At 37.2% G+C, this 26,563-nt stretch overlaps 1 protein-coding gene across 1 annotated transcript in view; it reads right to left on the bottom strand.

Annotated features, from left to right (window-relative positions):
- Window positions 1-529: 529 nt before the first annotated feature.
- The window catches only part of JAG1 (jagged canonical Notch ligand 1), a 48,078-nt gene continuing 22,044 nt past the window's right edge, over window positions 530-26,563 (bottom strand). Inside the window, exons 5-26 of the mRNA XM_072409620.1 lie at window positions 26,051-26,111; window positions 20,845-20,975; window positions 20,064-20,183; window positions 18,962-19,075; window positions 18,619-18,732; window positions 16,738-16,851; window positions 16,091-16,137; window positions 15,133-15,306; window positions 14,520-14,670; window positions 13,613-13,777; window positions 13,248-13,361; window positions 12,698-12,811; window positions 12,499-12,612; window positions 11,833-11,949; window positions 11,397-11,424; window positions 10,584-10,669; window positions 8,584-8,697; window positions 7,783-7,892; window positions 6,302-6,541; window positions 5,740-5,871; window positions 5,218-5,365; window positions 530-4,423 (exon numbers count right to left, since the gene is read on the bottom strand). Coding sequence (XP_072265721.1) covers window positions 3,966-4,423; window positions 5,218-5,365; window positions 5,740-5,871; window positions 6,302-6,541; window positions 7,783-7,892; window positions 8,584-8,697; window positions 10,584-10,669; window positions 11,397-11,424; window positions 11,833-11,949; window positions 12,499-12,612; window positions 12,698-12,811; window positions 13,248-13,361; window positions 13,613-13,777; window positions 14,520-14,670; window positions 15,133-15,306; window positions 16,091-16,137; window positions 16,738-16,851; window positions 18,619-18,732; window positions 18,962-19,075; window positions 20,064-20,183; window positions 20,845-20,975; window positions 26,051-26,111 — 2,966 coding nt within the window. The 3' untranslated portion in view covers window positions 530-3,965. The remainder of the gene's footprint in view (window positions 4,424-5,217; window positions 5,366-5,739; window positions 5,872-6,301; window positions 6,542-7,782; window positions 7,893-8,583; window positions 8,698-10,583; window positions 10,670-11,396; window positions 11,425-11,832; window positions 11,950-12,498; window positions 12,613-12,697; window positions 12,812-13,247; window positions 13,362-13,612; window positions 13,778-14,519; window positions 14,671-15,132; window positions 15,307-16,090; window positions 16,138-16,737; window positions 16,852-18,618; window positions 18,733-18,961; window positions 19,076-20,063; window positions 20,184-20,844; window positions 20,976-26,050; window positions 26,112-26,563) is intronic.

Genomic DNA, 26,563 nt, shown 5'->3' with positions numbered 1-26,563 from the left:
CAGCGAGTGTTTTTGCAGCCCAAGTTTTTTCTCCTTTGCAGTTTATTTTGACTTATGGTTCCAAGTCTACTTGCCAGCTGGCCCTGATCTACCCAAACACTTAGACCTTGGAACCCTTCCTATCCTCATACTATAAAAGCACCAAATCAACAAGACTGACCTTTCTCTGATCTCACCTTAGCTTTCCCCATCTACCCTGCATGTTTGTATAAATCCTTCCAAAAAAAACTTTTCTTATTCAACCTTTTTCAGTCCGTTAATTATACAATTGCCAGCTTTTTGTTATATCTGTAAAAGATTTGTATTTTTCCTGACCAAGTGTACCAATTTAATTTATATTGTCAGGGAAGACCTCTAGAAATACCTCTTCAATGCTTTCAGAGAGTTGTCCACCTTACTAACAAAATTTGGCACGAGGCTTTGATCTCACAGAACAGTTTTAAAAAACTTGATGGTCTAGTGATATAAAAAAACACTTCAAATGAATGGCATGGTATGCAAAACAAACATAAAATTCAAATTTCACAGGTTTTTATACAAAAAGAAATTTAATAAATATTACTTTTCAAAAGGTTTTGCCTTGAACAACACAAACTCATACTTAAGGTTTTTTTTATGTTTTGTTATAGAACACAAGTAACAAAACAAGGACTCAATTTAAGTTTAGGGGGTATTAATGGGATGCTGTGTAAGATGGGAGTTTTTTTTTTTATTGTAATGGGTGCTAAGGGATCAGCACCATAATAATATACCATAACTGGTAATGCAGGATGTTTTTCCCTATTCCTCTTCTGCACACCTTTTTAAACACCACCTCTTTTACCTCTTTAGGGCTATGCAAATCCACACGTAAAATATGGCTACATGGGTGATTTTATTATTACATTTGCACAAATAAAATATGCTCAGCTGCAACATTTAGGTTTCATACTGTTGATTCGCCATTTAAATTGTCTTGTTTGTTGCTATGCCACAGTACATACATTGTGGTGCACTGTACTTTGCATGTTGGGGTGCCTAAAGCAATGAATAGCACAGCAAATGTACAACAAGTAATGAGTAATGAGCTGATGTGCACTGCATTGGTATCAATGGGTCCTCAGGCCTTCGTTGTACAGGGAATTTTTGCTGGTTCTATTATCCTACTAGTCACTAGTCCCCAAAAGACCAGTGACCAAATATGGATGGAACAATGGTCTCCTATAACTAAAAGCAACACAGTATCATGTAATAAATGATTAGGCTGATCACACCACACTGAAGTTATGCACCATTGAGTACCCTACACCAAAGAAAGCCCTTTGTTCAATTACTTAGCCATTGGTTTTCCATAATTAATTACCAATTTTTGTAACAAACTTCTTATTGAGAAGAATACTGGAGTACCAATGCTAATCTCTATCTGAAAATGTTATTGTCAGGCTGTTATTAGGAAGCTCAGGAGTCATTGCTTTGTGTTATATACCAGACACAATAACCCTGATGGGTCAAAGCAGTATCATCTGCATTCTTGTTTCAGGTCATTGACTTAAAGCAAGCTAGTCAGTATGACAACCAGACATCTAGTATTTTCCCATGCGAGATAAATCTTGCAAGACTAATAAATCAGCTGTGACCTAAACCTACAGCTGTAAAGAGCAATGATTACATTTACAAGGGCTCTTAAAATAAGAGATGAGAAATATCCTGTGTAGTCCTAAACTTAACCATGGTCATGGGGCATAATTGTTTGTCTCCGTGGGCCAGATTTATTAAAGCTTTCCAAGGCTGGAGAGAATACACTTTCATCAGTGTAGCTGGGTGATCCAGCAAACCTGGAATGGATCTAATCCAAGATTGAAAACATTTGCTAACAAATAGCAAATGACTTAAGAAATCCATTCCAGGTTTGCTGGATCACCCAGCTACACTGATGAAAAAGTATTCTCTCCAGCCTTGGAAATCTTTATTAAATCAGGCCCAGTATGTTGCGCAAAGCCAAAACACAATTAAGGAACAACTTTTAAAAAGACAACTTGGCACAATAAAAATGAAATCTTGATGGTAAAACTTCATGCAGCATGTGTAGCAGTTACCTCTACAACTGCTGTATTTGCCTAAATAAATTTGTTTAGTTGACAGTCATAATGTTGGTACCTTAAATATTCCTCTGCCAAGACTGGTCCTCGGTTGGTGGAGACAAATAATGTATGAAAGGTTGTGGAAACCGTTACATCTATGGTGTATTTTTATGGTCTATTGTTGGTCTGTTTTATAGTCTATAGTTATATTTTTATGGTCTACTATTTATGTTGCAGTATCCTACCAAGTCTATGGCTAGAATTGACAGATTTAAAAAATAAGATGTTCAAGAAATATTTGGCTCAGGGTTTGAAGCTTGAAAAATTAGATAAAGATGGCACAGAGTCTGTAACATTATATAGTCACCGCATTTCAATCAAACCATGGTTAGTATTTGCCTTGTAAGTTCAAAACAAAACTATTTCTTAGTGCCTTGGCCTGAAGGCAAGAAGTAAAAAATAAAAAAAAAATAAAAAATTGAAAAACCAAAAGTGGTCTCTGAGCTTCTACTGTTCAAGTATTAAAATAACTAAACGGTACACTTCCCCTATCAAAGAAAAAAAAAAAAAACATATCTACAAAGTGGTTCTTTACTACATTTCCAAGGTGAAGAAAGAAAAATATATATAGAATATTCAGGTTTTATAAAAACAAGAGATTGCGGAGTTATCTTCACACTAATTGACTTTTTTTTTTTAATTATTTTTTTTTTTACATGCACTCTCACAATTCTTGTACATGAAATAGCCCAACATGTTCCCTTGAACTGCCTTGTAGCAGAATACCTGCCGGTCACAGCGATAAATGTTTTTTTTTTTAATGTTTTTAATTTTTTTTTTATATCAAAGCCAAAAGCAGCAAAGTTCTAAACTTGTTGTTCTAAACTCTACCTCTGAAAATGGTTTCAGGCTGAATTTACAAAAAAGTCTTTTTTAAGTGATACTATATAAAGTTGTTTAACATTTGACATTGTACAAAAAACAGCATCAAGGCAAGTGCGCCCCTCCTATTTTCTCTTTTTTAAAAAATAAAACTATTCTTGAACACCGTAAATTTTGGCATACAGTTAACATGTAACAAGAAAGGAATTCAGAAAAAAAAATGAAGCCACAAGCTTACAAAGCTATCAAAAACCTTCAACTCTAAACAAATACATATAAATAAAAAGGAATGATATTTTAAGGCTCTTGATTATTAAGTTAATAAATCAAATATACACAGTGATTAATAAAAAAAGGAATTATTTACAGGTCTATACAAAAAAAAAAAAAAATGTCTACATGACAATTCTTCATTTTACCAGCAACAGCTGACAGTTTTTGCCCGTCCCTCCCCTCCCCCTTCCCAAACACAAAATACAATAAAAAAAATAAATAATAAATTTTATGATAGTTGCTGTGGTTCTGAGCTACAAAGGCACTTTCAAATACAGAACTAGTTGTAAATCGCTATAAAAACAAATATACAAAATAAAAAAATATACATAATAAATATAAATAAAAGAAATTTTTTCTAAAGATTGAATTGTGGTCACCTGTGAAAAAATGTGGAGAAGAAAAAATAAAAATAAGAAAAAAACAAAACAAAAAACTGAAGAGCTAGCAAACTGGAAAGGCAATGCAGTATGTTCTGAAGGGTCTCCGTGGGTGTTTTAACCGTGGCTGAATTTACATTAGGGCACTTTCGACTAGTTTTGCATAGATGTGAAATGCAGCACTTGGCATTCCAGCCAACCACAGCAACTATCTTTGCCAGTGTAAGCCAGCTTGTCAAAACTTAAATTAACATAGGGATTCTAAGTAAATAATAGCCTCAGACTCGAATATTACACAACAGTTTAAGAACTAGAGACTCCCGAGCCCTTAACAGCGGACACCAGCTCTGCATGGCAGCGCCTTCCTCTGCTATACAATGTACTCCATCCGGTTTAAACTCTGTGCTGTTTCCAAGTCTCTGTTGTCCTGTTTATTTGTCCAGTGTGGTTGTTTTGTGGGAGTGCTAAGAGGTGGCTTTTCATCCCTGTCCACCAGCGTGTAGGCTGGCTGCTTGACATATCTGCTTTTCTGCTGGTGCTTGTCCATGTCGTCTTCTTCCACTTCCGAGTTGTGTGTCCTTATTTTTGCAATTTTGGAATTTTTGTTTTCGTAGTCTTTAATGGGGACGCTATTGGCTGCGTGCTTTTCTATAGGGTTTTTTATTTGGTTAAGCTGCTCCCGCACATTATTTGTGGTGTTATCCTCAGAGGCCGTGTGACTTTGGCTGCCGTGCTTTCGCCGTTTCCTGATACACCAGTAAAACGCAGTCACCAGGCAACAAATCCAGGCCAGGGTTAGAATGGAGCTCAGCAAGGGTACGAGGAACTCTGAAAATTTAGGAGGAGAAGAAATTAAGATCCATGTTCATATATTACAAAATGTGCAGATTATGCAATTATGGCACCTCCCTACCTAAACAACCTGCTGACTATGCTAAAGTATGCACCAGTAAATTTTACAGAGAAGCAGTAGGTTTTCAACTGGTGACGTCAACACCCATCATGGTGTCATGGTTTGGTAGTTTGATGCATCATTTGTCCTAGGGCATCCATAAGTTTTTTAAAGTTCCTAACTAAAGCCAATACTACCAACTAGTATAACTTTTAGATTTATAATCACATAAGTAGCAGTAATAATGCATTCTTTAACTTCTGTATGACTACATTTGTATACTCTTTATATAAGCTGGAACTACAATCATGCTACATTCTACACTCATCAGAAGTATGCCCACTATATGCCCTTTTAATGCTGTTGTAAGAATATCATGAGCAATACCAAGAACCCAAATCCAGGTCTGTGCCCTGCTGGCTCTGAAGAAGAGAAACACAGAACAGAATTCTGTAAACAGAAACAAAAGAGCCTGGACCATCACATTACTGCTCTCCACTAATCATGGAGGTCTTTCTGGTCCACTGAGCAGAGAAAACTTTACCAGCTACACATGGCTGCCCAGTTTTTGTGCATGAAATGGGCCACCATCTGCATAGTACAGAAGTATTTTCTGGAAAGCAGATATCAATATTTGGCTCTGCATTATAATTAAACCCCATGATTTTTTAGTGTTAATATACTCATTGTACTGACATGCTCTCACTTCCTCAGTAGCTACAAAACTCACCGGTTCTGTTTTTGTTCTGTGTCTGTACTCTGACTTCAGCCACCGATGCGATAAAAGTGTTGTTTCCATCTCGTTTGCTCACAAGGTCAATTATTTTTTCAATGATTTCTTGAACAGGATTCCTACCATCACGGTTTTCGTCAGCAGACTGAAAGAGAAATGTAAATTTAGATTTAGAACGAAAAACTTAAAGCAAAATGAAAATATAGGAAGGTACCAGGAAAAAGACCAGCATTTAAGTGCCCACATTTCTCCATTCATCATTTAAAAATTGCCTAACAACGGAAAAGTTTGAATATTAGTTTAATTACTCCCTCATATCTTTCCAGCTCCTACTAGTTTTAGGCTATTGTACAATTTGCTGCTTTTATGTCCAGCTTTGTTTCCTATACTAGGATTCGTGCAATGTGCAGAGCTGAAACAAAGACCTCATGAAAGCATGCATCCTGTACCAATAATAAAGTTTATATTTCCAGTTTATGGTATGTGCACGCTTTTTCCCACAGTGTGATCTGTACTTACTATAGTCACATGGACCTCGTTGTTTGCCAAAGGAGACGGCTCGCAGGTGATGTAGATGGAATATTCAGCTGAAGCATTCTTTAGGATGTTCAGATTCCTCAGTTCATTGCAAATGCTCTCTGTAGTTAGGCCCTGATCACAAAAAAAGCAAATTAGATTTTATTTCTGGAAATGCGGCCTCAGTAAACAATACTACCTCTGATATGTTTTTGTAGTTAATGGACATTTTTCTAAAATTTAATCTTAACAATAAATACAGCAATTTGGGTTGGAGACCAGTTAGCTGCTAAAACTGGTTTCTTGATCTCCACATTTTTTAATCCTCTTATGGGACATAAGCGAATGGAGTTTACAACCCAACTGAGTCGATCTTGGCACTGGAGTCCCCCAGAAAAAGCAGTGTGAAATTTAGATGCCAGCACCCCCCCAAACTATAAAAGAGTGATTATTCTTTAAAAGTCTGTCTACCCAAACAGGGCTCCAGTGGTAAGATCCAACCTGCCAATTTGCTTACCTAAAAACAAGCAGTGCCCTTTCAAATGTCTAGTTTATCCTTACTCACCGGTGACATCATTTCTTTGTTGAAGGTGAAAGTGATGTTTGCACAACTGTTGTCTTGATAACTAGCATTAGCGTTACATTTTGTCTTTAGTGGAGGCTGATTGGAAGGCCAACATTCGCCAGCTCCAACGCACGGAGGAACAAAGCAGTGGTTGTCTTTAATAGGAACACAAGACTGTCCAGGAGGGCATTCGTTGAGACCTAAATGGTTTAGGTCACATCGCTGCGGGCCACACCACACCTATGAAATTAAATAACAAATGTTTACAACCAAAAATAAATGTTTTCTGCTACCAGTCTAAGACATGGCTCAGTGGAGTTTATACCAATCTTCAAACACAGGGTACCTTTTAGTTAAGCCCTGCTTGTAAACCTTTACTGAAGTGTCTGCTCCAATGAGAGATATTAGGCAATGTATTTACAGTTGCTCTCCAGCTGAGCGCTAACCTTTGTTCTGTGCTGTCATCAGCCGGGCTGGGGAGGGGTTAGCTGCAATGCATTACTAGCAGGAAATTAGCCCAGAGCAGGAAAATCTCTTTACTAGAAAAGTAAACTTTCTCCACCAGAATATTTTCTGCTGAGCTTCTGATACTCTTAACGAATCTCAGTTTAGTCACTAACTGCATTGTGAGTTTACTGGTGAAAAAACTGTTGTACTAAAGAAACATTTCAATACTATTACTAGGATGCATGTTTAGATTTGCATTGTAAATGCTCCATCTCTGTGTAAGATGGTTGCAATGTCCACCATTTTAGTTATGGTACTTAAGATATATTTTGGACCCAGATATGAAATCTGCTGTGCCTATTCATATGTGTAAGGGAAACTAGGCTTTACAAGCACCAAATGAAGTCAATTGAAAAGTCTTTTACACTGCTCCAGCTGAAGTAACCTCTAAAGAGCACCGTCATGGGTAACCTGCATCATATATAGCATTCAATTAATCTATTGAAAGCCATTGTTAGATTGGGAGCACCTTTGAGGGACAGAACAATGGACTTTGTAAAGAACTGGGTAATATGTTGCAGCTATATAAAATACAAGTTAGTAATAATAATAGCAATATGCAAAGTGCAGTGACACTAAGCAACAAGACATTTATTCAAATTTAAAATCTTTGTATGGAATAGCTGCAACAAATAGGCTGAACATTTACAGAAAAAAAAACACAGCCATTGGTTAACTCACATAGTGATCTGTGACACAGTAAAGCATTAGAACAGCTTGAATGGAATATCAGGTTATGTCAGAAAAAAAGCATGCCGTTTCTGTACAATCAGAAGTGTGCACAGGGCATGACGTGCGCTGCCTTATCATCCTGTATGCATCCTGTCCTTACACAGTGATGACAGCCCTTTTCTGTACAATGGCTGAATTTGAAAGCAAACCACTTAATCATTTTAGACCGTACTCAAAGCTTATTAGGCCTTCGAAGAGCTTGTTCTTCACGCTGTATGACAACGTTAAAATAAGGAGCTTACCTTGGAGCAGGTAACTTTTCCATTCAAACATTGACAGGAGTTGCAGTCATCGTCCCATTTGGCTCCATCTGGTGTAGCATGTCCATTGATTATACAAGGCCTTCCTGTAACTGCACAAACACTAGTATGAGATTAAGCCTTCACATCAAACACTAGTGCAACTTTTCTTGGACAAGAAGTGGTGTCACTTTCTGATCTAGGATCATGGAATAATGGTGCTTCAAAAAGTCGTTTTATCTAAAAACCTTGGACCATACTTTGTGCATGTAAATAGAGGGACAAAGGATGGACTGAGGCAGGGGGCTGATAACATGGAAAACAGGCTTTAGATTGTAAATTCTAATCTAAAGAGCAGGATGTACAATGTCACAAGCATTTACAAAGTATTTACATAGCTTTCAGCCAGTTTTGATCCACTTTTCCTTTCCAGAGGCATAAAGAGTGGATAGAAAGGCAAAACATTTTTTTGTTTTGCTTCTGATAGAGTAGGAAAGGATTAAAATCCGTATCAGGTTATTTCTGTCCCCTTAGGGAAATGTTCTTTTAACTTACTGTAAATCTCTCCAAAGTGGACAGAGTTGTCATACAAACAATTATCCAAATGACTTGCCCAGGACCGACGGGTTTACTGTAAAGCTACAAGAAGTCATTTTGTACGCTGAACCAATATTTAGACTACCGGGCTTTAAGTATCTCAAGGTCAGAACACGAATATGCTTCATCTGTTTCTGGGCTATACATCCACACAGGATTTAAACAGCTGCTTTAAATACTTTCATGACAAGCTGCAGCTGGCAATACCTTCTTGACACTTTGGACCACTCCGGCCAGGTGGACAGATGCAACGGTAGCCATTAATTTCATCAACACATGTCGCGCTAAAAGCACATGGTGAGGACTGGCACTCATTGATATCTTAAAAGGAAAAACAACACAAACAAAATGGTAAATGCAACATCCTATATAAATTAGGAATTTCAAAACATGTCACAGGGCCAACAAAAATCAAGGAAAGGCCCAACTCTATGCAGCTGCCATTGGCCATCAGCCACAAATTAGACAAGCATGCTGGAAAAGAAACCTAGTTCAAGATTATATTGTGTTAATTTGCGTTATGTTGTGTACACAATGACATTATGTAACTCTTAGGTAAGAGGGAGGAGATTAATATAGATACACAGACAACAAGTTGTGTGACATACGATCAAAAGCAAAACAGCTATAACGAGGAGAGTTAGTTAGTCAGGAAAGGTTCATGTTGCCTATCAGTATCCTTATTTCATTTTAAGATGCAGAGCTATTGGTAAAAAAAAAGATGACTGGTTGCTATAGGGAAAAAAGAATCTTTCCTAAATCACGGTTTTTATCCACAAACCAATTGAAAGACTATGTGCAAGGAGTCCATGCCCCTTCCATTACTGATGTGATAACACAAAATAGCAATGAAATTCTCAATACGGTCTCAAAAAATTCACCCATCTTGTTTCATGATAGCTTCCTTTCAAGATTAAATTTCCAAGAGCCATAGGGTCCTGTAACTATTTTTCTACATTGCGTGTCATATACAGTTACAGATCATCATAGTTTTATTATTTTAAAGGCAATTCATTCTTGTGGCTTTGTGCATAATACATAGCCACCATGCACGTATCTATTTCTAATAAAAATGAACTTGGTTACCGGTGATGGGCCACCACCCTCAACTTTTTTAACTTTCCCTTAGAAGCTCCAATCTCTCTCTCCTTAAAGCTTGAATACAATAGAGCTTCCATTCTTATTAGAGCCAGCAGCGAGCACATGCAGGCAGCAAGAGAGAGAGATGGAGCCATCCTTACGCAAGCTAGACCCCCCACTTGGCCACCAGCCAAATCCAGGCCGGCCTATTCAAGAATGTGTGTGTGAAAGGTTCCCAGCTGTATTATCACTACTACGGCTTTTTACATGGAATCTGGTGTGAAATCAACAGCGTTAACATTTATGACAGAACACTATTTCAAATGAAGGACCGGAGAATACCACTTTAGATGGAAATTACAGTTTAGATCTTCCCAAGGTATAATTACACAAAATCTATTGCCGTGATTTAATGGCCTGGTTTTACACAGCAGACAGGAACAATTGTCATTTTTTCACCAAAACCCACAGAAGCAAACATAAAAATCAAAATGGATTATACAATATTTACGATAGAGCACACACAGCTTCATCTTGGAATGGCCTTGCGAGAACTGTCTGTAGTACTAGTGCAACAAGTCAGCTTTTTTTATTGTTTAACAGGGACAAGAAAAATCTGGGCTTGCAAAATCATAGACTAAGAATCGTAAACTGACCCCACAGTAAAAGGCCAAGCTTACATACCTAGGCCATTACAAGGTCTATTTTTGTTAACCTTTCACTATGAGGACCGGACATCTCTACACAATAGTAGAATCCACTAGAAATACTTGGAACAGATTCAGTTCACCCTAAAGTTTGTTCTGGCCCCAGAGTAGTGTAACATTCCTAACGCTCAACTGAAAAACTGTTTTTGATGGTCTCTAGCAAAACTATAGAGTTGATTCCAGTATCCTACAACATCGACACACCTTATGCTAACCTTTTCTATAGAACAGGATCAATCCTATACAGTCATGTGGAACGATCACCACCATTTCAGGCAACAGTAATTGAAAGCATTAATCAAAATGGTCCTTAATTTAAAACCAGTACAAACCACCACAATATTGGCTGGGAGCCTTTCATAAACCCAACATTCTCACTACTAGTGTGAGTGGTTTCAAATACGTGACACCAATACTTACTAATTCTACAGTCTGGACCAGCAAATCCAGGCGCACATTCACATCGATACCAATTGTCTCCATCAACACATGTTCCACTGTTGTAGCTGGAAAAAAGAAAAACACAAACCTTGTAAAATTTGTCAATGAATACAAATATTTAAAGCCCATAGTTTTATGAATTAACCTTGAGCTAGTTTGTACTGCACTTTTTATTAGCAGTTTTTCTCCTAAGCAGACATGTTAAAATTGGCTTCAGAATGTGAATTCATTCAAGTATGTGACAAGATAATTGCCACTCTTTACAAAAATCACTAGGCTGCCTGCATAGAAGTCCATGCTTGTCTGGCTATAAAATTACAATCATTACAAGTCTAAAAAAGCAAAATTTTAAAATATAAAGAATGTTTGCCAACCACAGGTAATAAAGTTAGCCAGCAGCATTTGGGGGAAAAAAATTTACTACATCTCCTATATAGAGATCGGTATTTCTCACTAAATAAAAAAAACTTTAATAACAAAATATATCCTACATATTTCAATGGCAAATTAAAATCCCCCATGAATAAAATTAAATAGAGACTCTAGAGGCTCTTGTTCAACCTTGATGATATAAGCCACTGACCAGGAATTAAAAAGAAATCAAGTGTTGGTGAACAACAGATAAAAAAAATGATTGCAATTTCCTTATATTTCTGTCCTAACAAGTTCCATTTAGGAAAAGGTATATCTCTCTAACAAATGGCATTTATCTCTAACATTCTATCATCCTGATGTACAATGGCACAGAAATCTTGTAATGGGATTTTGTAAATGTGTGTTCATTTTGCTTACCATGGATGTGGGTTGCAGTCATTGGTATCTGCAAACACAAATCAGAAGCACAAATTAAAATGATATAGGGCCTGTGGATTATAATTAAAATCAAATTGCATACATAAAACTGCAAACACAGGAAGAGCTCTAGTTTAAAGGAAGGGGGGGGGGGGGGGGTCAAGCTGGATGAAAGTGAAGGGAAGCAGACAAGCTGAGAATGCAGGAAAACATGGGGCAACATCTGTCTCTGGTTATCTCATCAAACTTTCTCATGCCCAGGTCGAGCCTCTGTTACTTAATGTTACGGCAAAACATGATTCAGGTGATGCTGAGGTCCAAATCAAACACTTCCCACTTCTGCTTTCAATTAAAAGGTACATGGGGTGGTAGGATGAGCTAATTGTCTAGCTGCGGATGGATCTCCCTTCCAGCAAAGCTTTGTAAGCAGACTTACTCTGAGAGCACGTTGGACCTTCCCAGCCTTCTTTGCAAACACAAGTGAAAGAGTCCCCACGGACTACGCAAGTTCCACCGTTGAAGCAAGGATTTGGCAAACAGCTGCTGTTTCTTGCTACGAAGAAAACAATGTAAAGAAAGCATGAGAGCTGAGCGGGAACCAAGGCAATCAAACCAATCTTCTACATTGCAATACTCTACAGCAATCATTTTACAGAATTTAAAGGAACACTTCTAACATTCTAAAAAAAAAAATTAATTAACACTGCATTTACAATCAGTGTCTGATGCTAGCATTTACTAGGTGTAAAGAAATGGTTTAGGATTTCAGCACATTGTTAAAGGATAACTCCACCCTTATAATTCAGTTTTGGAAAGCTGAACTTTCCATACTACAAACGTTTGAGCAGTAAAATCTCTCTTTTGTAGTTTTAATGCATAATACCTAGAAAAGGTAATCCTTATTTCCCCACTACCTAATCAAGAGAGTTAGCAAAAATTCCTGTAACCTTTAACGTTCTTTCACCATGTCAAAACTTGCACAAAGCTAAGCAACCCACAGCCTACATACCATGTAGTTGCTTTTATACATTTAGTGTAAACATCAGAGGTAATAATAATAATAAAAAAAAGCAATCTACAAGCCTAATTTGTGAATTCTTACCAATATTACAAGTAGTCCCTTCCCATCCAGGAGAACACATACACTTGAATGTATCTCCCTGGTCATAGCAGGTGCCCCCATTGTTGCAGGTATTCTCATCGCACTGGCTGTCCTCTGTAAAAGACCAAAATTTTGTTATCAGGCCCAGCACTATGAACACACCAATGTTTTAGCTCCAATTACTAACACACACACTTACGGGAGTGGCAGGTCTTTCCTTTCCACCCATTCTTGCATTCACAGTAGAAATCATTAACCAAGTCCCGACAAGTACCTCCATTGTGGCAAGAATTTTTACTGCAGTTATTTATGTCTGAAACAACAGCAACAAACACAGCACATGGTGAGATACAAAATATGAAGACTGCAAACACTGGAGACATCAGCATCACTGCAAATACTAGTAAATATTTATATAGTTATATGGTGCATACAAATTATACGGCACGTTTCAAGGAACATTAGCCCCTACCCTTAAAAGGGGTATACACTAAAAAATTTCATCACTACAATCTATACCACAAAATATACAATCACCATGTCAAGGATTCTAGCACATTAGTACTACAGAAGAACTAGTGTTACCATACAGAGTGCAGTATGCCAACAAGGTCAATCAATTCAGTTTATCATATTAGTATCCTTGTAAACTAAAATCAAACAATTGTTCTGATAATTTTAGATTTAGGACCTATTACATGTTCTGGTAAAATTTGTAGAGCTGACCAATTAAAAGAAAATTAACTTACCTATTTCACAATAGGTTCCCTCCCATCCTTCACTGCAAATACACTTGTAGGAGTTCACTCCATCGATGCAGGTTCCTCCATTTTTACATGGGCTACTTTCACAGTCATTGATATCTTAAAGAAGAAATATCTGATTAGCATTGTATGTAATAAACTACTATATTAAAGTGAAAATAGGCTTTTAAAATAAATAAAATGCTAATTAAATGGAATTACAACTATGATACTAAAAGAATGTTTTTGTAGGGTTACCTGGGTGTGATCTACGACCCAGCTTAGGTAACCCCGGAAAAAAACATTTGCTTCTTCCAAACTTACAAGGTCTCATTTTGAAACAAAAGATTGGGATTGATGGGCCAACTTACTTTCATGACAATATGTGCCAGTGAAGCCCTTGTTGCACTCGCAGGTGAATTTGCCTCCAGGCTGGCTTTTGCATTTGCCGTGTGGTCCGCATACATTGGAGGAAATGTATCTTACACCCTCTGGGGTACTGTTGGAAGCCACTGCAACCGTACAACTGTCAATCACTGAACAGGAGGGAAAATGGATGGAAGATGGTTACATTCATTTTCCTCTTTAAATAAAAAATAGAATACTTAAAATGTTTTTTTAAGGCCTGCTGATAAATCATGCCATGCATATAAAACCATACATTGACCCAATGTTCACCTGATCACAATAAAGCTAAAACTGATCAGTTGCTGCTAGTTGCAGAAGTCAGCAGATTCTCAGTGCTCATTTAAAGCTCAATAGAAGGTTTATAATAAATCTGCAACTTCATAAAAGTCAACTGATAAAACCCAATATGCTGAAAACTGCAACCCTAGGTGTGTAAATGTTAAAGTGATCTTTATACGTTTAACAAATGTAGATGAAGCTTTTTATTCTTGTAAGCACTTACAAATGCAGATGATTTATTGACTATAATATCAAAGGTCCTGTGTTCTTTATCTAGTTCCAGCTATGGAGGAACTGCTATAAGTGGAAACCCCCTTTATTGAAAAACATGTAACTATGCATGATTTGAAATTTTTTTTACTATTTTTTACACTTTAACCCAAAACTCATAAAAAGGCAGCAGCACTTAATAGTCGCGACTCGCTTGACTTCCGCTCCACCACCAAAACCTTTCTGCACACTAATGACTTAACTGCTTGGGCACAGCTGGATTTTATTATCACCCTGTGTGGTTCACTAGTGCCTCCATAGTCAATGCACCCATATAGATTTGCTAAGAGCCCAGCATGTGTCAAGCAGTGGCACACATACCTTCGCAGGGAGTAGTGCGGCAGTGATCTTTTAATTGCGAACAGTTCTTTCCTTCGTAGTCCTCGGAGCAGTTACAGAAGTAATCTGTGGCGAGATTAAAGCACTGGGCTCCGTTCTGGCAAGGGTTGGGCTTGCAGTAATCTATGTCCAACTGTAAATGTTGGAGAGAAAAGCAGAAGCAAAACAAAGGTTTTATTATTACCCTATTCAATACTAAAGAGAACAGAGACTCTGGAATCTGACCTTTTCATCTAGCTGCCTCTATTCATTTTACTTAAAGCAGAATGTACAGCTCTGCACTGCCTAGATCTGAAGAGACACATCCAGGATATAAAACAGTCACCAAAGGCCAGCTAGGAACATATAACAAAACTTTAACACAAAAACATTTGTGATCTGTTTAATTTAATGGATTTGATTTCCTTGGCTCACCCTCTCCCTCCCTACCTTCCCCAGACCAACGCTTTATTGGCAGACAGCTGTAAGGAGTATGACTATATAGCAAGCCTCACTGAACATAAGGTATTTAGTGTACAAATCATTAGAAAAGGAGGGAGGGGGGCTGTTGGTCTTCAGAACAATCCAGGAAGGTTTGCATTTCACCAGTGCTCACCTGACAGAGGTTTCCAGAGAAACCAGCGGGACACAGACATTGAAATCCATTGATTTCATCCTGGCAGTGACCCCCATTCATACAAGGGTTGCTGGCACATTCATTGACGTCTTTCTCACAGCGCTCCCCTGCATAGCCGGGCGGACAGATACAGCGAAAGCCATTAACCAAGTCCTGCAGTTGACAAAGATTGAAACAAAAGGAACGCTGTTTACTTTTGAATCAACAATAATATCTGTTAGCACGTGAAAAAGAGAATAAAAAAGTGTGCAAAGCCCCCTAAATTAATTTAGCATAAAAGCCTTATTCCCACAATTGTTTATAAAAACATTTATGATACTTCAGACTAAACATCAACTTTCAAGGAAATAGGGACAGATTTTTAACATGCATCTTTTGTTTCCATAAAATTGGTTTTCAGTAAAAAGATATTATGGGACTGTCCATCCAAAATATTTTAATTAAAATGGCAGATTTATTTTCTCAGAATATTTCACAGATTTCTATAATTGAGTTCCCAGGTCAGCCCACCTTCCATAGCCACTAAAACAGGAGCTAAGTAAAAAATAAGCCATTGAAGACCTAAAAAAAACTGCTGGTTGCCCAATCATCTGGCTTCAATATTGCCAAAATCACTGACTCAGAGAAAGTACGCAGATTACACAAAATCAGAACAAAATTTATATTCTTTATTTGCATATTCTTTCTTGGTCAGTACCAAATTATTGGGACCAGAAGTAATACAGCCAAGAAGCTAGCAAAAAAAAAAAAAAAGGGGTCAGCAAAACCAGTGCTTCATTAATGACAAGTTTGCTTTACTGTAATAAAGGATTGAGCTAAGGGGTGTAGATTTAAACTCCAGGTAGGAGATCTTACTGGTGGATTCCCCAAAAAGTTTTGGTCATCGGTAATCATGCTAAATATTCGTTTTGAATAGAAAAAAAAAAAATCTACATACCCTGCAGGTTCCTCCATTTTGGCACTGGTCAATGCAATCATTGATATCTAGACAAGGGAGAGACAAGAGCAGAAACTATATAACTATGACACAAAAGACACTTGAGATTGTGGATCATGTAAAACTATACGCACTTGAAATGATGCTGAAAAAAAAAAAAAAAAAACGTAAATCTCTATAACCGTAGTTAGATAGAGCTTTTGTTGAGTTTCCTGCATCCTTTCCTTTAGATAAGGTTATTTTAAAGGGTGGGGACCTTGAAGTAATTCTTCCAGAGGTTTGCTAAAAACTTCACATCATTGTTTTCGCTATGTTATCAGAACGTGACCATACTACAGACTAATAAGTTTGATAAAATTGTATATTTTCTTTCCAAGCAGACAACTCCCTTTTTCCTTAAATCATATCAACTGATTTAGATGTTCTAGTTTTTTTTGTGTTTTTTTTTTTAGGGGGAAGGGGCAGAGAGGTTAGTCTTAAAATAGTACAGGTTACATCTGTACAGAGGAAACTCATGAAACAGTAAGCAGTTATATCCATCAGTTAAGCCGAATTGTTGAATGGTGGCCACAGTTTGAACTTGAATGTTTGAATGTGCATAGATACTCAATGTCAATTAGAATAGGTCAGAAAAAAGCTATACTTACTGACGTCACAATTTTGACCCATCCATCCAGGGATGCAGTCGCAATAGTAGCTGCCGATGAGGTTTCTGCAAGAATTTGCATTCACACAGGGTTTGACTTCACACTCGTTTGCATCTTACAAGAAAAAGACCACAGGTTAGTTGTCTATAAAAGATACTAAAATAGCATAAACTTGCCCACAAGTCCTAGAGTAATTTTAGCAGATAATACAGCTTGGGGTCTTGGAAAAATAACCTAAAAGTCATTAGTGTCTGGTCTAGAATTTAAAAAAGTAACCTAATCCAAAACTTTGCTAGTTTAAAATATGTTGGGTTTTAAAGTCTTTGTCCACATGAGAATGTTTACCTTTGCTTTCTGTCCTGTAGACACAATAAGAAGCAAGAAAAACTCTTAAAAAAAAGGCCAACCCTGGTCAACATAACATATTGTGCACCCATCAGAGGAGAACCACCCTACTATTAACCAGAGTATACTGTACACGGTTTCCATTTTTTGTAACAAAAATGGTAAAAAGACTGAATTCCCTAATCTGAGAAAAAAAAGGGTTCAACAAAAGGACCCAGTGTAGACTTTGCTGCAATGCAAAAAATATTTTTGTTACACCTATGTGATACAACACTGGTAATATGGGTCGTTGACTTGAATACAAAAATGTATTCCACTAAAACAAAAGAATCTAGCTGCTAGAAGCAATTACCCCATATTTGTTTATTCTCATTTCAGCATCTTTTTCCAATGTAAGAATCCCAAGCTACAAAGCACTGTAATAAAAGCTAAAACATACAGCTCACAATATACGTACACACATATGGTAGGGGTCTACAACATATTCCCAAGTCCGTGAGAGGAAGAAAATAAACGTTCAAAGCTTATTTGTTTTTGGGTTATTTTCCCAGAACTATACATTCATATAAGGCTCCAGTAATCCTAGGGCTTATTGTGTGCCTCCATCCTAATTTCCTATGAATATATGGAAGAGTAACCTTTGAACTGGCTTCTTCCTAGCCTCAGTCACAGAACAGAAATGTGCTCACATATGTCTGTAAGGTGAGACTTTTTTTTTTGGCAGACTTAAAAACCAGCTCCTTTAATTCACTGGTATTTGCCCGATTGCTCATTAAGAACAGTAAGAGGCAATTGAGCATTGCAGAGGGGAACTTCCTTCACTATTGTCAGCCAGATTAGAGAGTTTCATAAAGAATGCATACAAGTCATTCTTCATGAGATCATCCACATTTTGGAACCCAGCTGTAAACTCCTTGGTCTGTGGGAGTTGACACGGCTGAAAAGATACAGCAACTTTCCCACAGGACCAAGCAGGGGAGAGCATAGGCTCATGTTAAATGCTTTTCCAGAGTGCGCTACTTAGTTTAAACATACATTTATTTATGGTTAATGTTGGATCTCAACCTGCCATGGCTGGAGGCACTCTGTAACAAGAACCCTATCGTTCCCATACAATTGGGGTTAGTTTTATGGCCAATAAAAAGAAAAAACACCCTGAGCTTGGGGGAATACAAGTAGAAATAACAAAGAACAAAACAAGACCATCAAAATGTGGAAGAAGCCATGAAAAAAAAAAAAATAGATGATATAAAATGTCTTATTTTAACATTTTAGGACCGGCTTACAATCAGGTTTTGACATAAAAAAAATTCCGAAGCACCTGTAAACCAAAATAATTGCCCGACAATTAGCCGACCTGACAACTTTAAACAAACGGGGTTTATCAATCAATGGGAGATTTGGCAGCACAGAACCAGCCTATCCTGATACAACAATGGCCGATACAATAATTTGCATAAATATTTTTCAAGGTAAATACAGTATTTGCAATCTAGGGAAAACATCACATATATCACAGATAATTATAATATTTACCTATTTGGCAGGTCTTGCCAGTCCATTGGGAAGGACAAACACATTTAAATCCATCTACCAGATCCTGGCAGGTACCACCATGCCCACATGGGTTTGGAGAGCAGTCATCAATATCTAAAGAAAAATTAATTTTTATCAATCAAACCACGCAGAGGCATATTGAAGGCAATGTATAGTAACTAATAAGTAACCTATACCAAGTAATTAAAAATTTTCAAAAGGTCAATTTGGTTAATGCTCAATTTTTAACATATGGTTATGGGTTACCTCTGATAACCCAATTTTGGAAGCAGGGTAGATTGCAAGTTAACTTAACAAATCCTTTCCATTATTAGGTACATACTGAGGGTGCAGGTTGGTCCCGTCCAGCCTGGAGCACAGTTGCATTCGAAGCCTCCTGTGGTTTCCATGCAGCTTCCACCATTGTGGCAAGGATCAGACAGACAGGCGTGTTCAGCTGTATTAAAAAGATTAGATTACATTAATGACCTACAAAAAAAAATTACAAACTAGTAACTAATAAAACGAGTGGTGCTGGGAAAAGAAACAAAAAAAAAAAAAAAAAAAAAAAAATAAGGAGCTTGGTCCTATGTGTGGACCACCTTGCTGCAAAAGATGTGACCAGCGCTAATACTCCTATATCTTATTCTCATTAACAGTGCTTGGTTTAACACAACTTCAAACAAGAAGGAAATAATCTTTCATGCTAAGCTGATCTGATCAATGTGCCATAGCTTAGATCAGCTTGAATTTGAGCCAGGACTAACAGATTCCCATAGACTCGGGAGAGCACTGCCACACAATATCAGGGTGAGGAGGGGGCAAAGCAGCAATTACAATACTCTAGTACTAGAAGTACAAATACAAGACTTACCATTAGCAACTGAAAACAGATAATGTGGAGGTTAAAGTAATAGTTTTATGGGATAAAATGCAAGCTTTGAAGACTCCAGGTCTTGTAATCAGTCATGCCTAGTGCCCAAAACGTGAACTATAGAGGAAGCTAATCATTGCAAAGTGTCAGCCCCATTTATCATGTCTGGGGGAAGACTTCTATCCGTGTGTAACTTAGGGCGACTGGGTTTTCTAAGTCTAGCCTGGGAAAGTTGAAGGTACAACTTGCACAATACATATATTTACATATTCGTGACAACTGGCAACATTTTTTTTTTCTTTACACAAATAGGTTGCATTGACAACACAAGAATAAGTCACTGAAAGGTTACAATTATCATGTATTCATATAGTGTTAACAGCACTTTACAGAATACAGTCATGTGACTAATTTTTTTATATTTATTAGACCATTTTTTTTCTTTTTTAAAGTGAATTATTTTGATGCTTGTAATGGTGTGTTTGTTTTCAAAAACTGAGCCTCACATCTATACAATATGCGCACAATGACCACTAGTGTTAACAGACACTAAAACACTTTTAAGACTGACCTATTTCACAGTTTTGGCCCGAATACCCCTCCGGACAGGAACACTGGTATTTGTCAGGGCCAGTGTTGCTGCAGGTACCCCCATTCAGGCAGGGCTGATATGTTCCACAGGAGTTCAAATCTGTAAAAAAATATATATCACTTAATTTTTGGACACTAGAATTACTCTTCTTTTTTATGATTTGAAGCTTGTGTTCACAAGACTTTTTACACTGTACCCAGAGCTAACTAAGCATTGCTGGGCGTGGTACTCTTCAGATTGTAAAAGCAGAGATCTGTGCTCATGGACAACATTCCACACCTCTAAGTGTTACGGATTTGTCCAATATACATCAAATTATCCATTAGTATTGACAACTGTAAAGATAATTACATTCCCACATTTTTACAGAGCACCTGTGACCATTGAAAGAAAAGGATAATTAGAAGCAGCAGGTGAATCTGGTGAAGGTGAATCTGAAGAAAGCAAAGTAGGTTAAGCCTTTTCTTGTATATCTTTGCATGAGAAACACAGTGATTGACAAAAAAAGTTTGGTTTTATTTTTATGTACCCAAAGCACTGAAATTTTTTTGCTATGGTATTGTTATTCTGCACATCTTTATTGATAAAGCCAGCACCAGACAAATGAGAAACGGTTACTATAGGCAACACAGACACATTCCTTTTCTCTAGATCTTGTACATCAACCCAGTTAGTAATGGAATGTGATGAATAACACAACTTTACATAACAAGAAACAAAAGGCTTTCCCTGAGTAGAGTCTGCTGTACGATTAGCATACCTTTGTCGCAGAGCTGACCACCCCAATTCGTTTCACACAGACACTGCCATGGTTCAGTGCAAGTGCCATGGACACATCCTGGGTGAGGAATGCACTTGTCGCAGTACTGTCCCTGCCATCCATATTGGCATCTGCATTCGGGAAGAAGAAAAGAAAGAAGTGAATAGGGTTTACACAAATCGCCTTCGGCGCAGAAGAATCCATGCCTCGTGAAGAAAAATGAAATACATTCCTTGAGGGTGTATTGGGTGTTTTCTTGTAAACAAACCTACCAGTAGTTTTGCCAAAGTCCCCAAGCCAATCTTTTCACAAAAGAATCACTGTTTTAAGAGACCCTGCATGGTGCCACTGAGCACAATAATAACTCTATTCTGCCATCATTCAAATGAGACAGGGGGGGCGGCTGTGCTCTACAAATCAATCTCTTGGCGATGTCAGACTGGACAATCAATTCTGCGTAAAAATAAAAAGTCCCACAGAACAATGAAAATGCTGCCTTCCTGTTGATGCTTTCTTTTCCCCTCGCTGCCTCTAAAGCAGTAGATGTACTGCACGCTTGTATGTGTACACATTTTTGGTGGGGGTCCCTTGTACCAAGACAACGTTAAAGACCACTAAACATACTTATTTTATATAGTGCCTGCATATTTATCCACACTTTATAGAACACAATTATCTATTCATGTCACAACCTTGCCAAGTAGAGCTTATAATTCAACATCTCCACTACAATTAGACAATTTTGGATATTTGAAGTATATGTGTAAAGCATTTTTTTTTTTTGGATAGGACCACAGATCAAGTTTGTATTTCTGTTTGATCTGGTGACCACGGTCTCCAAAATAGGAACATTCAACATTTTTTATTTTTTGGGCTCACTCACACTACTCATCACAGGTTACTGTATGCATAATGTTCAAAATGTCTAAATAAATGGAAGTTTTTGGTTTTCTTCCAACTTTTCTGCAATTCCTATGTGCTGCAGCAAAAATGGAAAATGTTCTACTTTTTCAGCTCAAATCAATGCAGGGTGTGAACAGCCATAGGGCAAAAGGCAAATTGGCTTGTTCTTCTATTGTTCAATGTTGCTAGTGTCAAAAAACCCTAAAGATTGTTTTTTTTTTTTTAACTTTGCAGTATATATAAGGGTTGTGGGAAGAAACTGAAGCATTCAAATACATATATACATTCCAGGAATATTGCCATCAAAACCAAATTCAGATTTCCATGCTTGCAAGAACACAAGGCTAGCCAATAAAACACACTGATGCTATGCAAGAATGCAGTACAAATAAATAAGCTAAAATAATACATTTAAAATGAATTTAGCATAGTAGCAGGATCTTTTGTCTTGTACCACAGAAGACTACCAGTCACGGTCCTTTTTTAGCTCTCATAGCCTAAAACGTCAGCCAACATTTAACAGAAAATTAGATCAAATGCAAATCCTGAAAAATTCAGTAAATACAGGTAATTGTGTATTTGTAAAAGCTTTGGAAAAGTAACTCTGTTTGGAGACCCTTTAAAAAAGTTCAGGCTCAAATGTAAAATTGATTATATCCGCAAGAACTGAGGGAAAACCAAAAAAAAAAAAAAAAATCAGAACCACATGAAATAAGCAAAGGAGATAGGAAACAGACACACAACTCTTAAAAGGCCAGAGGGGGCTTCAATATTGAAGTGCGGATTCTAAAGCTAAACACTCCAAGAATGCCCAAGACCAAACATATCCCCCACCCCTTTTCAGATTTATAAAAATAAACCATTAGATAGAGGTCATTCAGACTTCAAATAAGGATCTGCCGCTGCAAATCCGAATCATGGGAAAGCTAGTATTTTGTGAAAGAAGGAGGGAACCGCAAGGCCATTTAACTCTCAGAGGCATGGTTGAAGAGCCGCTTAAATTGTATTGGAGACAAAATACTGTAGACTAAGAACAGAACAAGTCTGCTAAAACACAAACAAAGAAATCAGCTTTCAACTTTTGACCATCATTAGGCTACAAAAAAAAAAAAAATAACTAAACATGGGTCACAAATACTACACAATGCCAAAAAGTTTACCAAGTAAACCAGTAATACCATTTTGTGTAATAATCCTTCTTTGCAACATGCTATGGTGCCATGTTTTGTTTTTTTTAGTAATCTAGTGGTTTTGGTGCATGCGTGTTTAAATAAATACAAGTTTTGAAAGCCAATATCGGAAACTTTGCATACACCAATATAAGACAAAGTATTGCTCATTTCTCTGCTGATAAAGCTTGCCAAAGACCAAATCCAGAGTAAAAATATTCAATTTCTAAAAATGTCAAGGGATACAGAACATGTCGGCATGCTAAAGTCTTTCACATGCCATATCAATGGCAAGTTTTAGATTAGGCATTGAGGGAGTTCTAAGAAACCAAAGTGGACCAGGCGGAAAGCATCACATTTTAAGTAATTTTTCTCAGTTCTAGATTTTAAAGAATGCAGAAAGTACTAAATAAATGCCAGGACTTTAGAAGATCCTAGGCGTTAATGCAGATATTTGCATCCATTAAAGGCAGAACAACATTCGATAAGGGCATACCATGTATGTATATCAGCAAGGACTATTAATCAGCACAGCAGCTTTAGAGATCATTAGTCATTTGAATAAAGACAGTGCCAAGGAAAACAGCCAACTATGCTACATAAAGCAGCCCAGGAAGCACCAGATGCTTTAATATTCTTGGGAAAAAAAAAAAAAAAAAGTTATGGACCTTGAATGCCAAACACAAACTTACAGCCTGTTTAAGACTATACAAGCTTGCTTAAACCTAATGGTTAACTGGCAGCTATAAAGATGAAGAAACAGAATCAAACAGGCAATCTTTACCCTATGATGGGGCTCCCGATGATGGTGATAATGATAACCCATTCAACTTAAAACTTGAACTTTAGCATGGCTTTGGCTAGAATCTAAAGAATCATTTGTACTGGGTCAACTGTGTATACGGGGACTACCTTAATTTGGAGTGAGATCCCTCCACTTCTTGTATTATACACTGTAAAGGAATAAGATGAAATCTTTACTGTAGGACACAAATGAAAGAGAATTATATATATCTCCATCCAACTTGAGGTATTAGAAACTGATTCCATGTAAAAGGGCTTAGCAGGTGGCTTCTAACCGAAGTCAGAATGAATTTACCCTGTAATAACCACTAAAAAGTTCTTGCTGAATCAATTTAGTTACTAAAACAAAAAGGTCCCATTTTCTAGCCTTAGTTCTAGTTGTACTATAGAATTAATTCCCAGCATCTTTACCCTTTGACCTATTTCACAAAAGGTAATATTTGCATACAGACAACTGCAGTAAGATGCATAGAAAAGTGAAAGTCATTAGTGAGGTTACCACCCTGGTTTTGTCTTCTCGAAACACACAACACAACCATCAACATCTATCTCCATTATAAGCCTGTAATTTTGCTTTTCTTTACGATCCAATCACACCACGCTTATTGTTACAGCTTCTAAAAGACAAGCTCTTTTTTTTTTTAATATGCTAATTGTGTGTGGGAAAGTTGCACCTTAAGCAAATATGAGCAGTAGTGCATGTCTGGGCATTGAGTGGGAGGTGAGATGTACAAAGAGAAAGGCCTTAATACTAAAAACAAAGCCTGTTGTTCTACAAAGGACCCAGAAGGGAATGTTTATTTTGAGGACAAGTCAAAAAAAATCATTAGGCATGCTATCAACTACTCTTTATGTCATGATCCGAAAAATATAGAAGCCATCATTGCTGAACTTCTGTAAATGCTAGTTGCCTGGCTGTTTCTGGCATTAAAAATGACCCTGAACAAGTATGCAGATTAGGAAGAACTCCTGACCCACTGTCACAAACAGATCAGCCTGACAACCTGGCAAATAGAATTGTTGACTTGGCGATGCTAGCAATGTGGGCCCACATATCAGACACCTTAGCTTTGAGTAGATAATATATTATACAGATCAATCATAATTGAAGTAGCATATCTTTATTTTTAATGTCTTTTCTGTGTTTTTTTCATTGAACTATAGGCAGACCCTCGTGGCAACAACTCTATTCTCAATTCTTGTGGCAACAACTCTATTCTTCAAACGCTACAATACATTCTTCACAAGCCTGCTTAGACATAATAACATTTAAAACCCAACATTTATTTTTCCAGTTTAATAATGCCATGTCTCAAAAAAAAAAAGAAAAGAAGTTCATAATTAAATAGCTTTCATAATCATTTCAACTATGATTGCTCAAAGGGGAAATTTTAGTAGCACATTGGCAGTATGTGGGCCACAAGTCCTAGGATGCATAGCCCAGTGTTCTATAAATTCACAATAAAACCCATCAAAAATTTTACACACTTTACCAATGGCTTACCTAATAAGCCTGGGGAGAACAGCATGACAGCATGATTATTGCCCAAGTGTTACTTACTACGTCTTCTTGTGACTAGAACACTTACATTGTGATTTTGCACAAAGGGCCTACTTATTGTTGTGAACGTATCTCATGTTCTCCCAATGTTACCCTTGGTATGGTCACATCAATGCAATGAGCAATGGCACACTTTTCTCATTCACATCACAATGTACAAACCTTCTTGTTGACATACTTTACTATACTGTTCCTGCCGTTCCACTAGAATTTATTTTTTTAATTAAAATTGCACGTCTATAAATATATTTATCATATGACAATTTTGTGTAAACACGGCTTACACTTTTATATGGCTGGCTGGCTTCACAGGAGACCTCAGCTTTAACACAGGAATGATGACTAGATGAAAGAAAATCTGCAATTCCACGTTATCCCAATATTTTAATAATGAAATTGTTGAGTATGTAAAAAACCTGCTCTCTATTGTATCAGAGCCAGAACACAAACGACTTCAAAGCCCGACAACAAACAGTGTCTACTGACAAGATTCCATCTCAGCCATTAACCTCTCAGCACTCAAATGCTGGCTCACAAGAGCTAAGGGACCCAGAGATTTCACTAATCCCATTCTAAAGAATGCCTCACTTTTTTGCCTATTGATAGACTTGGTGTGGGGGATGGAGACTGGAAAGTGTTAACCCTTGTAATACCACACTGGCCAGTGAGCTAACACACAGTTTGAAGGACAAGCTTCACAAATATACAAATGCATGTGGTTTCAAAAGTAAATCTGTACAATATCTATCTTAAGTTCTCAGGGACTTACCGGCATTCTCCAGGAATCTTACAAGTACCATGCTTTGGGCTACATCCTTGACGACATATTGCTGAAAGCAAAAAGATTTAATATGGTGTTAATGACAATGATATACAAGAAACATGCAGTTTATTTCTGTAAAGATTTAGAAATATTTTACAAATGTATTACTGCAGTGTCAAACAGTAAAACTTAAACAGTGCTCATCAACAGTACTCATTGCTGGAAAAGAACAAAATACCAATGTGTAAATTAAAGTTTCAGACTCTGCTAAGTGCTATAGAGAGAAGAGGTTAGGGTTTGTCTTACCGTCCTTTGAAATCCTGACATAAACACATAGGATTATAGAGTCATTTCACATACTGTCATTATAGACCTGTGCACTTCAAAATCTTTGCAGTAATGCACTATGATGACGATCCATATACAAGTGATCTTGCCAATTTTCTAGTGATAGCTCCCCTGTAAGCTTGCTCCCTTAAAAGCAAGACCAGCAAGATGCCACTCTTGCTAACAAGTGGG

Source organism: Pyxicephalus adspersus, chromosome 4, assembly GCF_032062135.1.
Source record: "Pyxicephalus adspersus chromosome 4, UCB_Pads_2.0, whole genome shotgun sequence".
In the NCBI taxonomy this organism is placed as follows: Eukaryota; Metazoa; Chordata; class Amphibia; order Anura; family Pyxicephalidae; genus Pyxicephalus; species Pyxicephalus adspersus.
Note: the sequence above shows the minus strand (reverse complement) of the source record. Positions and strands in the feature narration are given on the sequence as shown.